This window comes from Sminthopsis crassicaudata, chromosome 4 (genome assembly GCF_048593235.1).
Source record: "Sminthopsis crassicaudata isolate SCR6 chromosome 4, ASM4859323v1, whole genome shotgun sequence".
Taxonomy (NCBI): Eukaryota; Metazoa; Chordata; class Mammalia; order Dasyuromorphia; family Dasyuridae; genus Sminthopsis; species Sminthopsis crassicaudata.
In genome coordinates, this window is record NC_133620.1 from 439,939,003 (window position 1) to 439,955,154 (window position 16,152).

Here is a 16,152-nt window from a genome sequence, read left to right on the forward strand (position 1 = left end):
GGAAGCCACAAGTGAGAGTGCCGAGTCCTGCTGTAATCTTGTCCTGCACCAGGGGCTTGTGAGTGAGGAAGGAAGGAAGAAAGGAACAAAGGGAGGAAAGGCCACTGCTTATATCAACCAATGTTCCCCATATTATCTTTTACTTCTACAGCATTTCCATAGATGTCATAACATCTCAGTTCTGTCCCCTTCCCTAAGAGGATATCGCATTGCAATAACCAAATTTACAAGCAAATGCTAATTCTCATGTCCATGTGATAGAGAGAGCTGCATCCAGAAAGAGGAATATTGGAACTGAATGTGGATCACAACATAGTATTTTCACCTTTTTGTTTGTGTTTGCTTCTTTTTTTCTCTCACTTTTTTCTTTTTTTCAGCTGATTTTTCTTGTGCAGCGCAATAAATGTGTAGAAGCATTGTACATGTTTAACATATATTGAATTACTTGCACACTAGGGGTGGGGGAGGGGTGGGAGAAGGATTTGGAACACAGGGTTTTGCAAGGGTGAATGTTGAAAATTATCTTTGCATGTGTTTTGAAAATCAAAGATTATTATTTTTAAAAATTCCATCAGATATCTTAATCTCTAAGCATCCATTTCTGCCTAAGAATCTAACATCCATCTAGCGCCATATGGAAGACAGAAATTGAAGTGAATCTTGAAGAAGCCAGGGAAGCCAGAAGGTGGAGATGAAGGCATGAAGGGAGTAGCCATTGAAAAGTCATGGAGACAGGAGATGGTGTATTCTAGGGGATAAAGTTACTAGATCCTAAAGTGTGTTGAAGTATGTAAAATGTAAAAAGATTGGAAAGAGAAAAAACAGGATTTTAATATGTGGGGGAAATACCATAAAATTTGTTACAATGATGTTATTATAGTCCATAGGGTCTGCATATGGAAAGAAAAATTGGGTTAACACTTGCACAACAAATGGGATGTCCTCTCACCCAAAGGGTTATCATAAGTTTGGGGAGTACATTTTAAAATTAAATAGAAAATGAGAAAAGAAAAAATGCCATATATAATGCAGAGTATAAGAGAAAATTCAATATAAAATAATAAATATCTAATTCAAGAAAACATATAATAAATATTACATTGTTTTCAAAGCTACGCAGCTTTTCTTTGCTTCTTTTGTTCTTTGCTGTGTACTTTTTACTTTATTTTACTCTCTCCTTCTCCCCAAACAAAAGAAGGCTACAATTAAACATTGAGATAGATAGACAAATAGACATAGATATTTATAAACATATATATACATATATATATACACACACACAGATGCACTCATACATATATATATATATATATATATATATATATATATATATATATATATATATGAGTGAGTGGTTTCCTCCTATTATGTTTCTCTGAAGATGGATAGCATATTCCTTCATAAATCCAAGTATTTCCTTGTTTTTCTAAATCAACTACCTTATCATTTCTTACACAATATAGCAATATTCCAAACTAATGACATCCTAACTGAGAGACTGTGTATATAAATTCCACCCCCCCACACACACTTTTTTTCCCTGAATTCCTTCTCTTCTTGGCTGCATATGTTATATTTATACAAGAAAATATTAACTTGAAATAATTAAAATTATCCTTTTACAATTTAATAATGTTCTCATCTCATAATATAGCTTAAGATATGCTACTGCTAAATCTACTTTATTTACATCTTTTTGCCCTGGTTTCTTTGAAGTCCATAATTTTTGTTGTTCTAAATTAACTTTGTGGTTATTTTCTCTGACTCAGTAAAATAATTTCTTAGTAATTTAATTGTGATGACTTTGAATTAATAGATTAATTGGGTGAAATTGTCATTTAAAAATTATATTAATTTTACCTACCCATGAACAATAAATATTACTTCAATCATTTAGATCTGAGTTTATTTTATAAAAAGTGGCTTATGTTTATGCTCATATAATATCTGTGTCGGTTTTGACAGATATACAAGTATTTTATACTATCTAGTTATTTTAAATTGCCTAAAAACAATATTGAATAATGTTGCTGACACATAGTATAGTTTCTTTATTTTTCATTTTTGATTAAATTTATTTTAACTTTAACTTTGTCTGAGATCATAATTAGTATCCCTGATTTTTTATATAATAAATTCTATCCTTGACTTGTATCTCTCTCATTTCTATGGTTCCTGAAAGCAACATGTTGCTTAATTCAAATTTTTAATCCATTCTCCATTTCCACTTTGTAGTTTTATTCATCCCATTCACATTCTAAGCTATAATTACTTGTGTTTTCCCCCTTTCTAGTTTTCCTCACTATCCTACTAGTTAGCCTATCCCTCCTCACTCCTCTTCTTTACTTCTACTTCTTTATCCTCCCATTCCTCATCTAAACCATTCCTCAAAAATTCCTTCCTTATCTTCTTCCCCTATTCTACCTGTTTGTCCTCTTATTTCTTTCTGAATTTAGAAGACTTTTATATCCTTCTAGATATAGATATATAGATACACATATATGTACATGCACACATATATACACACATACATATATATATATATATATATATTTTCCCTCTTTAATCCATTCCTGATAATAGTAAAGTTCCAGCATTAACTACCTCTACCCACTAGTTTCTTCTGTATCAATTTTTTCTTATATGCCTCATTTATGAGATAATTACTTCTTTTTACAGTTTTTTTTTAACAAAATAACTCCATCACACTTACAGCTCAGCCCAAGCCTTTCTTTAAAACTATCAAAATAATGCTGATTATCATAAAAGTACTACTACTATTTTCACATATGAGAAGTAAATAATTTGACTTTATTGAGCCCCTTATAATTAATTTTTAATGTTTAGTTTAAATTTTCCCTGGTTGTCACATGTCAAATTTTCCCTTAAGTTCTGGGAGTTTTGTCACAAAATCCTGAAAGTCTTTTTAGTTTGTCAAATTTTTATTTATTTTTTTCCATTCAGGATTATATTTAATTTTGGGGGGTAAATTACACTTAGTTATAACTCCAGCTCTTTTGCTCTATGGAATATGTTAATCCAAGACATTGAATTAACATATTCTTTGTTATGTTAACAGTCCTTCAATTTAGTAGCTAAATCATATGTAATCCTTATTGTAGTTCTGTGATATTTATAATTGATATTTTTTGTTGCTTCTAATATTTTCTCATTAATTTAGAAGCTTTGAAACTTGGCTTATGATACTCCTATAAGTTTTCCTCCTAAGATCTCTTTCAGATAGTGTTGTGTGGATTTTCTCTGTTTCTGCTTGGCCTTCTTGTTCTAGAACTCCAAGGCAATTTTCTTTGATAATTTCTTATATTATTATCTAAAAATTATTTTTATCATAATTTTCAGATAGTCCAAGCTATATGTTATTTCTTTTCAATCTGTTCTCCAAAAATTTTGTTTTTGAGATGCTTCACTTTCTCTTCTATTTTTTTCATCTTTTTGACTTTGTTTTATGATTTCTTGAAGATTTAGAGTGCTATTAACTTCCCCTTTTCCAATTCTAATTTCCAAGAAATTATTTTTCTTCCTTAAGGCTTTGATTATTCTATTTTTTTTCTTTTTGTTTTCTTTTCTCCTCTTCTTCTTCCTCCTCCTTTTCTTCCTCCTTCTCCTTCTTCTTAGTGGAGGAAATTTGTAGAACTGAAAGTTTTCTGACCTATTCATCCTCTTCCCAGAATCCCCTTTCAGTTTATCATAGCTTTATAATTTTCAAGAAGGGATATAAGTTAGTTTTGCCCCATATGGTGCTGCAAAGATCAGACAGATAATTCCCCCAAAAAAGCTTTTGAAAAATTCATCAATGAACCCCACAAAGAATTTTTTTGTAGATTTGTGTGGTATTATATAGGACTACATTCTGTCTTACATCATATTTGATAAGGATGCCTCAAAACTAGAATATTGATTCAAAGAATAAGAGATGAAAAAATAAATACACATAAACACAATCAAGAGAGATAAAGCAATTGAAACTTATATAGTTTCCCAAAAGTAGGAAGGAAAGAAAGTAAAATTCACAAATGGGGAATGACAGTGTTAAAAGCTATCCTGACCTTGTTTTCACAAATGAGACTAAAGGGGACACCCAGAGCACATCATAAAAAATTTTAGGAAGCTTTTGAAGAGACACAAGAACTGTTCATTCAATAAGTTCTTATCCAGCCAACTGTACTGCTATATAGCTATTTTTAACAAGTAGTTTTCCTTGTGCATGTCTATAACTTTTTCTTTCTTTCTTTCTTTCTTTTTTTTTTTTTTTTTAAAGATCATATTCTCCTAATCAAAAGGAAATTTAGTCTACTGGATCTCTCTATCTATGAAACAGACATTCCCAATACACAATTTTTGGTAGCTCCCCACTGTTCATTTTTTTTCAGTTCAGTTACAAGAAATTTCTCTGACAAAAGAAAATGAAGTTTTCCTCTCCCTTGGATTTTTCCTTCCATTTATTATTTATCTTCAAGGAAGATAGTGGCTCAGGTAGGTAAGTAGTGGCTCAATAGATAAAGTTGACCTGAATTAAGAAGACCTGAGTTCAAATTGAGACTAGACACTTCCTAGATTTTTCCCTGCAAGAAAAAAAGATAGCACAGTCCCTTCAATAAGGCATAAAATTAGCCAAATCATTTATTCTTGTTTGCAAAATAGGGATAGTAATAACATCTGCCCTTCAGACTTGTTTGTAGATAAAATGAGACAATATTTGTAAAACACTTTATAGAACTTAAAAGTCCTATAGAAATCCTAGTCATTATTATCATCTGTATTCATAGGACTACTCTGAATGTTCTGATTGTTCCTAATCACTCAAAAGTAGTTTACATTGTCCCCCATGACTAGATTGTCTTTTTCTCCATCTCATTAATTATTTCAATTCTTATCCAAACTTTAAACTCAATCCAAATACCATCTCCCCTAGGAAGCCTTCTCTCATCTCTCTAGTAACTGATAACCTTTCCTCCTTAGTCCTCAGATAGCACTTTATTTTACACCTCCCTGATATACTTAACATTTGTTGTTCTATGTATATTCATCTGTGTAGAGTGTGGTAATTTGGTTAGGGGAGGGGAGACATAAAACAAATCAGTTCCATCCAGACTTTTTCAGCTTTGTCTTCATGTGATATGCTTGGAGCATAATTGCTATCATAAAAATGGAAAGGTGTTGAAAGGAACTTTCTCATTCCAAGTCAGAAAGTAGACTGAACCCACAGAGAGGTTGCCTGAGGCAGAAACAACGAAGTTAAAAGACCAACAATCTCAGCCTGAGGGTGTCTGCTGGCTCCTTGTTGACTGTAGCCTATGGAGCTATGGCTCCAAGAATAGAACTTTCTCCCAGCAGGAAGGGGTAGCATAGTCCCTCCAAAAGGCCAGAAAACTAACAGAGAGCAGCAGAAGCCTCCTAAAACCAAGCAGATGAGTTCAGAGAATAAAGCATCCTTTCCAGAGACATCATCACAGGATATCAGGGACATTTCACAAGGGCAAACAGCAGCTTCAGTTGCTCCATTTGTCCTTGCCATGTCTTTTCCACCCATGAATACTCCCCTCTTGTCTTCTCTGCCTATGCATGTGCTTCACCTATATGCCCTTCCATTCACATCTTCTTTCTCACCTATGAGAGAGATTTTGCTGTGCTGTTGAATTTGCTTTGAACTAGTATTTCCTCTGATTGGCTCAAAAAACAAACATATCAGTAAAAGATCATGAACTCGATTTCGAGTGAATGTTGGCTCACACTCATGCTATGGCTCCAACCTGAGAGTCTTGGGTGTTCATAGGCAAAGGAGAGCCCAAGGTGCTATATGTATATATACTGATTAGACTAAGCTCCATGAAGGCAGGGACCTCTGTCAGTGTCTTAATACAGTATGATGTAGATAGTAAACACTTAATAAATATTTAGTGAATTGAAGTCCAGCAATATGCTGGATAACAAAGTAAGGATAGATCAGAAATGTTGATAAGGAGATAAGTCCAGAAATGCTTCAAAGACATAATTTTCAGGGTCCCATTGTGCTCAAACATTCTATGAACCTATAACCCTCTGGGAAAAAGTAAAGCCTTGTTTCTTGAGGCACTCAAGAGGAGCTAGTTCAGAGCCTCAGGAAAATAACCTTAGGGACTAAAGCCTGTTCTGGACTCTAGGGATTGACCAGGTTAATAGGAAATAACCTGGTTTATAACTTGGAACTCTTTAAGCTCATGTCCCTCATCTCACATACATACAATCCTGGAGATGAAGTTAGAGCAGTTAACAGAGGGCCTCCAAATCCAATCAAAGTTCACTGCCAAGTGCTGATTCCATCTCTGTTTTCAAGATTAAAACAGAAGCCTTTCAGTGTTGTGCTCATGAAATTAATTTTCTTCCCCATTCAAGAAACCCCAGTCTCTCCTTTGTGTTTTACATCTAATTTCATTCATCTATTTTCTTCCAATTTTTTTTGAAGGAGAAAATTCCAAAGCAAAATAGGTAAGTCATCTTCTCATGAAACTTCTTAATTTTTCTGAGTTTTCTAAATAATTTAATTCTTTATCCTAAAGAATTTGATTAAAAAAGAATATTCTCACCATAGGCTAAACTCAAGAGTAATGAGGCCATGAAATTTATTTTCAGCAGGGATTATGTAAGGTAAAAACATCTGGTTAATTTAATTGAAAAAAATATCAGTCAATTCAACAAAATACTGATGTATTGCTATTGTAGATGGCAGAGCAGAGTGATGGTATCACTAGATCGATGCATTAGAAGGATGAAAACTGCACCAGCAGGAAGCTCTCTTTGGAGAGAGCCTGGAACAATGGGAGACCTGCTTTGAGGCTTCTAGAATAGCCAGCATACTTGGTGATAAGGGCCAGTGGGAGCAGTGGAAACAGGGGGAACAGTAGGGAGAATGGAAAGGGGAAAATGTGAGAAATATTTTAGAGAAGGAATATACAGGATTTGTTTCCCCAAAAAAGTAGGACAGAATATAATTTTTTTATATATGTCACCCAGAGTTGGTTTACTTGCCACCAGGTAATACTTTTTGAATACGGGATTACCTTGGTCTCCTTCTCTAACCACACTTGCGCACCAATTCTAATATCCCAGACCTCATCGGGAGACCTTCCATAGCCTGGTGGCAACTGAATCATCTCTGGATGACAATTTGAGATACAGGAATATAGAAAAGAGAATGTGTCCCTTAATAAGAGAATGCCAAAGAAGCAAAAAAAAAATTGAATTGGAATGAACTATCCAATCTCCCTTTTATTTTATATATGAGGAAATCCAGACTCAAAGGGATGAAAATTATGTGTAAGGTCCCCAGGTCCTTAAGTGGAAGACTGGAACCTAAATGTTCTGTCTCAAGGTCAAGTGCTCCTCCCACTCCACCTCCTGCCTGCATCCATCCTAAAACATCTTATCCACAGCATGTTCTTCTGATCAGATTCAAACTACTGGGGCTTGAAATTGAGATAGTCGATTACTACCTTTGTGATCTTGGGTAGAGTACTCAATCAGTCTGTTTCCTCATCTAAAAAAGGAAGGGGTTTAGTTAGGTGATTTCTAAGATCTCTTTCAGTTCTAAATCAAATCCTATAACTTATGAGGAACTTGACCATTCCTTTATAATCTGGAGAATGATCAATAGATACAAAAAGCTGAAAAGTCCTTTTGCATAGTATCACTTCCTCCTCAACAGTTTTGAAGGTATTTCTAAAAAAAAAAATCTCAATGGTACAGTGATAGTACCAGGTCTAGAGTCAGGAAGACCCCAGTCCAAATTTGGAATCAGACATTTACTAGTTGTGTGACCCCTATTTTCTCAAAATTATTGGGAGGATTAAATGAAATAATAACTTTAAGGTACTTATCCCAATGCCTAGTATGTAGTAAATGTTCTATAAATGTTAGCTATTATTATTAACAAATGAATAACAGTGCTGCAAATGGGAAAAAGTTTGTTTTTTGTTTTTTTTTTTAATGGGGAGAGAAAGAGAGAAACAACAAGAGAAAGAGATGAGAAAAAGGGTGAGAGGAAAGAGAGAAAAATGAGAGGGAGAGAGAGGGAAGGGGAGAAAGTGAGAGAAAGAGAGAGGGAGGAGAGAAGAGAGAGAAAGACAGAGGGAAGAGAGAAGAAAGAGAAAGAGAGGGGAGAGAGAGAGATGGAGCATTTTCTTGGTTTGGGATGTGTTGAATTTGAAGTGTGGGGTGATATACACTAGTGATGTCTTAGAAAAATCTAGAAATGGAAGCATAGGAATAAGTAACTTTTCTAAGAAATTTAGAGAGGAGACAGATGAGATGGTAGTCAGAGAGACTAGAATCATCAAAAGAAGAGTTTTTTAGAATCATGTCTCAACCTTAGATAGGAGGTCAAGCCTATATATAAAAGGTTCAGAAAACAGACCCTTTAGGAATATTTTCTTCAGAAATCTATATAGGACACAAAAGGAGTGGTTAGAAATAAAAGAGAACTATGAGAATGTGAGAGCTATGGTAATAATAATAATAATAAATAGTTAATATTTCTGTAGCTCCTGCTTTGTGCCAAGCACTGTGCTAAACATTTCACAAACATTATCTTATTTCATCCTTAAAGCCACTCTCCAAGGGTAAGTGCTATTATTATCCCCATATTACAATTGAAAAAATTGAAGAAATAAAGAGAATCAACTTGATCAAGTTCATTTAGCAAATAAGTGTCTGAGGTTGGATTTGAATGTCGATCTTCCTGACTCTCCTTGTGAGACTTAGTTGCCTTGGCTATAAAGCCAAAGACAATATATCCAATTAAAAAATATATCCATAAATAATACAACAAACACACACACACACACACATATATATACATATATATACATATATATATATACATATATATCCAATAAGAAGGATTGAATTAAAAGCAGGGGAAAATTCAAAGGGCCACATTATCAGAAAACAAGACTCTTTGATAAGGGAAAGGATCAAGCAACAGAAGTTCTGTTAGAAAAGATAGCTTTTCTAAAATCCTTCAGAAGAGAACATGGGAGTGGCAGTCTGTGTCCCCTAAGAAGGGGCATGAAGTAAAGAGTATGTACAACATCAGTGATGGGGTATACAGGATGAGCCAGAGTAAGGTTCTACCCTAAGGGCTATCCAAATTTCCTTTCCTTTATATTTGTAGGTACTTATCTTGGTGGATTGCAGAATTTGTTGCTTGTCATTGGAATTGTGAATTTTTCCAACCATGTATCTTAAGAGTTTGAAGCCTAGGATTTTTGTTGTTGTTTTCTGCAGGTGATTTAGGGATTCCTTCAATTGGTGCTTCATTTTCTGTATTCAAAAGTTCTGGGGGCATTATTAGTTGCATAATAATATTCCAGGTTTTTTGGGCAGTCATATTTTTCAGGATGGCCTATGTTCCTTAAGTTGACTTTTCAATTTTGTCTTTTAGATCAGTGTATTTTACTTACATGCAACTCATTTACCTTATCTACAGGTCTCTTAATATTATTGGTTTTTGCTTTTCTTTTTCAAGATTGTCATTCCCTTCAGCATATTTGCATTCCTAATCTATTGTTCCCCCTTTCACTTCTTTGGAGGAACTTATTTCTGTAGATTCAGGACTTCAGATACAGGTTTCAGAGTCACTTGCACAGACATAGTTGAAGTCAAAGGATTAGATGAGATTTTCAAGGTAAAGAGAGTAGAGAGAGAAGTAAGTCAAAGCCAGATCTTTAAGGAATATCTTCCTTCAGAAGACTAAAAAAGACACAGGAAGAGTGGTTAGAAAAGGAGAACTAAGACAATGTGATAGCTCTGAAGCCAAAGCTTAAAGAAGCAGCATGGAGTTTTGGAAAAGGGACTGATCTTGGAGTCAGAGGGTTCAGATTTGCTGCTGTATTACATAACATTGTAATGCAGGAGAAATTGAGGCAAGATAGATATTAGAGAGTTAATTAATATTTTATTTGAAAGGGAGAGATTTACTGGGACCAAATGGATCCATGGTTTGGTCCCAGAGTTGCATGAGGCTATCATCTCCAAGAATTCAACCCCCAGCCAGCATCCAGCAGCCACTGTGAGTTTTCAATAACATATTTATACACAGTAGCTAAACAAAGGCAAGAGGGTGGAGCCCAAACTCTGGTGATCAGGAATCTCCAGGCAGGAACCATCAACTCGGCTCTGATAGGTTAGGGGGTAAGACCATAAATTCTAGCAAACTGGGAGTTAAGAAAGTGTCTGACTACAGACACAAAGTCTGGAGTCTCCCTTTCTGAGTTTACACATTGATAATTTATAACCTTAGAGCAAATAGCCCCGAGTTATATCAGTCTTCATGAACTAGAGGTGTGGGGGGGTTGCAAGTAAGGAGATTGAGGCAGAACAATTAAGGAAAATGAGGCAGAACAATATAGGGAAACTGAGGCAGAACAATTTAGAGAAACTGAGGCAGAACCAATTGGGGAAACTGAGGGAGAACAATTAAAAGATAATTATGACACAACAACATCTCTGAGTCCCAATTTCCTCCTTCATAAAATGAAGGAATTAGCTGGCAAGTCTCCAATGTAGGCTTCTAGAAACCTCACTAAAAGGAAATGCCCTGAACCATTCTCCATATGTAGTGATTAGGATTGTAACTTCCCTTTTCAGGAGAACCAGATGAAGCTAGTGATCAACTCTTAAACTGAAATTAGAGCAGACAAAATGCTTTCATTTAGGGTATCTATTGTCAACAGGATTTGGGCTAAATGGATCATTAGTTGGACCCAGTGTAGACTATTCCTATGTTCTTAGATTCTCTGGAAGAACAAAGAGGTCACTGGCTTAAAAAGCTTTAGAATCACCTTTATAATCACAACACAGCTTCTGTCCTGCCTCATCTGTGAGTTAACCTGTCTTTGCCTCATTTCAGATCCAGGTGGGATGAAGACAAATTTGTTTCCAGCAGTGGATGATCCACTCTGAACAATGGACAAAGGTTAGTGCTCTTTAACAAGTCTGATAGATCTGTCTAAAGTTTGAGTTCATCTCAAATGAGGCAAATGGAATATTGCACTGATCAGGCAGGGCTGCATTACCTTGGCATTTGCATTTTATTTGTCATAAAAAAGTTTCCTTTCTACAGGATAAAATCTCATTAAATCCACTGAAGAAGCACAGGTATAAAACTCATGATACTCCATTACTCACTCCAGTGAAAGGAAGTCATGGGCATAGAACACTAAAGTCACACGGACTGGTGCAAGGACACAGGAATGTGTACACATCCCATGTCTGAGGATGCTTGGCACTGTGGTTCAAAAGGAATACCTGGTTCATTTCCTTTCAAAGCCAATTATGAGCCACACAAGAAAATCAATCTTATTCTTTTGTAACAACAAGAATTAGGTTGAATTACCTAATCATTTATGAATGATCTTTGCTTGTTCCCCCAAAGTAAACCCATCCTCAAAGAATGAAGATTCGTCACCATCAAGGATGTTTCAAAGCAACCCTGGAGGCCCAGGAAGAAATCCCCAAAGAGAAATTCCCTAAAATTTTTGAATAATGACTGTGTCTTTGGAATAAGGAAGGAAACAAATTTTTATTAAGGGCCTACTTTGTGCCAGCCTCTAGTCTAAGGGCTTAACAAATTTTTATCTTATTTGATTTTTACAATAACCCTGTGAGATAAATATTATTATTATTCCATTTCCAGCTAAACAAATTGAGTGAGAGGGTAAGGACTTATCCAGGGTCACATAGTTAGAAAATTTTTGAATTCAAATTTGAATTCAGACCTTCCTGATTTTAGCCTCAGCTTTGTATCCATTGCACCATAAAATGCTTCAAAATCTAAAGAATATATGTTATACTATACTATACTATACTATACTATACTATACTATACTATACTATACCACACTATATTATACTATACTGTACTATACTATAATATACTATTCTCTACTGCACTATAGACTATGTAAGCCTAAAGATTCTCAAGGTGATTTTTTTTTACTTTCTTTTTTTTTTTATTATAGCTTTTTATTTACAAGATATATACATGGGTAATTTTTCAGCATTGACAATTGCCAAACCTTTTATTCCAATTTTCCCCTCCTTCCCCCCACCTCCTCCCTTAGATGTCAGATAGACCAATATATGTTAAATATGTTAAAGTATAAGTTAAATACAATATATGTATACATTTCCATAATTATTTTGTTTCGCAAGAAGAATCAGACTTTGAAATAATGAATAATTAACTTGTAAAGGAAATCAAAAATGCAAGTGAACCAAAACAGAGGGATTGGGAATTCTATGTAGTGGTTCATACTCATTTCCCAGAGTTCTTTCACAGGGAGTAGCTGGTTCAGTTCATTACTGCTCTATTGGAACTGATTTGGTTCATCTCATTGTTGAAGAGGGCCATGTCCATCAGAATTGATCATCATATAGTACTGTTATTGAAGTATACAACAATCTCCTGGTCCTGCTCATTTCACTCAGCATCAGTTCCTGTAAGTCTCTCTAGGCCTTTCTAAAATCATCCTGCTGCTCATTTCTTACAGAACAATAATATTCCATAACCTTCATATACCATAATTTACCCAACAATTCTCCAACTGATGGACATCCATTCAACTTCCAGTTTCTGGCCACTATGAAAAGGGCTGCCACAAACATTTTGGCACATACAGGTCCCTTTCCCTTCTTTAGTATTTCTTTGGGATATAAGCCCAATAGCAGCAATGCTGGATCAAAGGGTATGCACAGTTTGATAACTTTTTGGGCATAGTTCCAGATTGTAGAGCACTTTTTCATATGACTAGAAATAGTTTCAATTTCTTCATCTGAGAATTGTCTGTTCATATCCTTTGACCATTTATCAATTGGAGAATAGCTTGATTTCTTATAAATTAGAGGCAATTCTCTACATATTTTGGAAATGAGGCCTTTGTCAGAACTCAAGGGGACTACTTTGAAGGGATGAACTTCATTTGGTATGCTGGTTAAAAAAACAAGCCTCGATGCAGTTTGACTTAATACATTTAGATAGAGACAATTCTGGGCAAAAGTAGCCAAGAAGGCAAAGTTTATAATTTGCTTTCTTAATTTCTCGCTTTGCTTCCCTCTCCTATTTTCTGTTTTAATGACTCTTCCACCCCAGGTCATCTTTTCTTAGTCTTATGACTAACTCTACCCCATCCCTCAGAGCTGTGGTTCTCAAAGTATGGTCCAGAGAATCCTGAGAGTCTCTGAAATCCTTTCAGAGGATCTAAAAATTCAGTTAGTTTTTATTTCTAACATGGTAAATATCTATAAATATATAACCTACATAAACAAAAACTCTTTGGACAGATCCTCAATAATTTTTAATAGTATAAAGATATTGAGGAGACCCACTGCCAAAGTGCTTCCCAGATGAAAATGAGTTTTGAAAAGACTGGCAATCATTAGCCTTGAGAAGAAATTTATGGGGAATGTGATAATGTAATGGGAAATGTGTCTGTTGGTTCTGATTCCTCATGCTCCCATAATGCAAACCACATATTCCTGTGACAGTGGGGCTTCATTCAGGCAGGCCTGGAAGGCTGTGACCTGCCTAAAGCAGTTAGATAGGTTAGAGTGGTAGCCTGGAGTCAGGTAGACCTGCCTTGAAATTTGAACTAGCTCTCTAACCTTGGGATCAAGAAAGAAAGCAGCATGATTTGACTTACTGTTTTTTTTGTGTTTGTATCCCCAGTGCTTAGCACAGTGTCTAGCACATAGTAGGCATTTAGTAAATGTTTATTGACTAAATGAATGAATGTCAAACCCACAGAGTTTTTGTAAAAAAAAATAGCAGTCAATTTTAGCTTTCTACAGAGAAGTAAATGAATAGCAGTGAGGTAATCTAGTGAAAGAGAATGCTAAATTCATGAATTGAAAGTTCCAGTCAAGCCAAGGTTTCTCTCTTAGGTGGCTGTCCTGGTGTTCATATGAATATGTTTGTTTATCTTTGTCCTTCCCATGTCCCTCTGTCCTAGTTAAGTACTTCCTATTGATTCCTGAGCCAATAATGTAAAAAACAAGGATGAGATAGAGGAAGAGGTTAACTCTCTACAAACAGTGATATCTTCTATTTTCATTTCAGCTCTGAAGGACATTAAAGAAAGGGGAAACCAAACAGTTGTCACTGAATTCATCTTCCTGGGGTTTTCCAACCACCCGGAACTGCAGGGATTGTTCTTCCTGATATTTTTCATTGTGTATCTGGTAACTCTTCTGGGTAACTTTCTCATACTAACAGCAATCAGAATCAATCCTGTTCTCCACACCCCTATGTACTATTTCCTCAGCAACTTGTCCTTCCTAGACATCTGCTACACCTCCACCACTGTCCCCATCATGCTGGTGAATTTTTTCCGAGAGAAGAAGACCATTACCTATGAAGGCTGCCTGTCCCAGATCTTCTTCCTTGTTATTTTTGCAGGCTCTGAGTGTGTTCTGTTGGCTGCTATGGCTTATGACAGATTTATAGCCATTTGCCATCCATTACGCTACCCAGTTCTCATGAGCAAGAGAGTCTGTGGATACTTAGCAGCTGGGTCCTGGTTGTGTGGGTTAGTGAACTCTCTGACCCACACAGGGCTGACAGCATCTCTCACTTTGTGTGGTCCCAACCAGATCAACCATTTTCTCTGTGACATCCCTCTACTCCTGAAGCTCTCCTGCTCAGACACTTCAATTAATGAGACTGCTCTCTATGTGGCCAGTGCCACCATTGGTCTGAGCCCCTGCCTCTTCACTGCTGTCTCCTATGTTCTCATTATCTCCGCCATTTTGAAAATCCAGTCTGCTCAAGGGCGTCAAAAAGCCTTCTCCACCTGTGCCTCTCACCTCACTGTGGTAGTTATCTACTATGGAACTGCCAATATCAATTATGATCAACCCAGCTCAGGTTACTCCCTGGATGTGGACATCTTGGTCTCTGTGCTCTTTTGTATTGTTACCCCCATGTTAAATCCTATTATCTACAGTCTGAGAAACAAGGAAGTCAAAGTTGCCTTAAAAAAATTATGTGAAGGGTATATTTTACCCAGTGGTTCCAATGTTCAAATCATTCCTTAACCTGGGGTCCATGAAATTGCTTTAAAAATTTTTATTAACTATACTTTCAATATAATTGGTTTCCTTTGTAATCCTATGTATTTTATGCATTTAAAAATTTTATTCTTTGCTATCACACTCTTCTTTTTGTTCCCTCATTTTAATTTTAATTTTATTTTATTTTGTCATTTTTATTTTCAAGCTTTACTTATCTAGTTGTTCCTTAGAAACACACGCCATTTCTTTTTATCTGCAAAACCTCTATAATCTATTATAATTTAATCTATTTCTCCTTTTTTTTTTTTTTTTGCTAAATTGCTTGAGAAGAGCCATTTAAAATCAGTGCCTACATTTCCTTTCCTTTCATTCTCTAAATTCTCTAAAATCTACCTTGCGACTTCATCATTCAACTGAAACCAAAGGATCCCCTAATTGCCGAATCTAGTAGCCTTAGTGCTCAGCCCTTATCTACAGCTTTTGCCACTGTTAATCACCCTTTTTGGCTTTGATGCTTTCATCTTTCCAGTCTTTCCTGACACTATCTTCTGCTAGTTCTTCCCCTACCTATGTGATCATTCCTTCTCCTTTAATAAATCATTTTTTAGTTCATGCTCACTTTCCTTGGATGCTCCCACAGGGTTCTTCCCTAGATCCTCTTCTTCCTCCCTACACTATTTCACTTAGTAATTTTATCAGCTTCCATAGATTCAACTATCCTCTCTCTGATCATAATATTCAAATCTATTTTTCTCATACTAAATCTCTCTGTTTACTTCTAGTCTCAAATCTCTAAGTACCCATTGGACATCATGAACTGGATGTCTCATAGACATCTTAAACTCATCATGTCTAAAACTGAATTCAGCTTCCCCCATATCATTCTTTCTCCCTAACTTCTCTTTACTATTGAAGATATACCCATCCTTCTAGTTACGCAAGGTCACAATTTGGATGTTACCTATGACTCCTTATGTCTGAGCTGTTGCCATGGCTGGAAATGTTCTCATCATATTATCTTTTCAATACATTCATTCTCTTTTCTGATACCAGTACTGGTACTGGTACCAGATACCAAGATACTGA

General features: G+C 35.6%; 1 protein-coding gene across 1 annotated transcript; it reads left to right on the top strand.

Moving 5' to 3' along the window:
• The first annotated feature begins 10,962 nt into the window (after window positions 1-10,962).
• On the top strand, window positions 10,963-15,090 carry LOC141540937 (olfactory receptor 5V1-like). The gene is made up of 2 exons (XM_074264899.1): window positions 10,963-10,972; window positions 14,114-15,090. Exons 1-2 carry the CDS (start codon window positions 10,963-10,965, stop codon window positions 15,088-15,090), a joined length of 987 nt encoding a protein of 328 aa, XP_074121000.1.
• The last annotated feature ends 1,062 nt before the right edge of the window (window positions 15,091-16,152 follow it).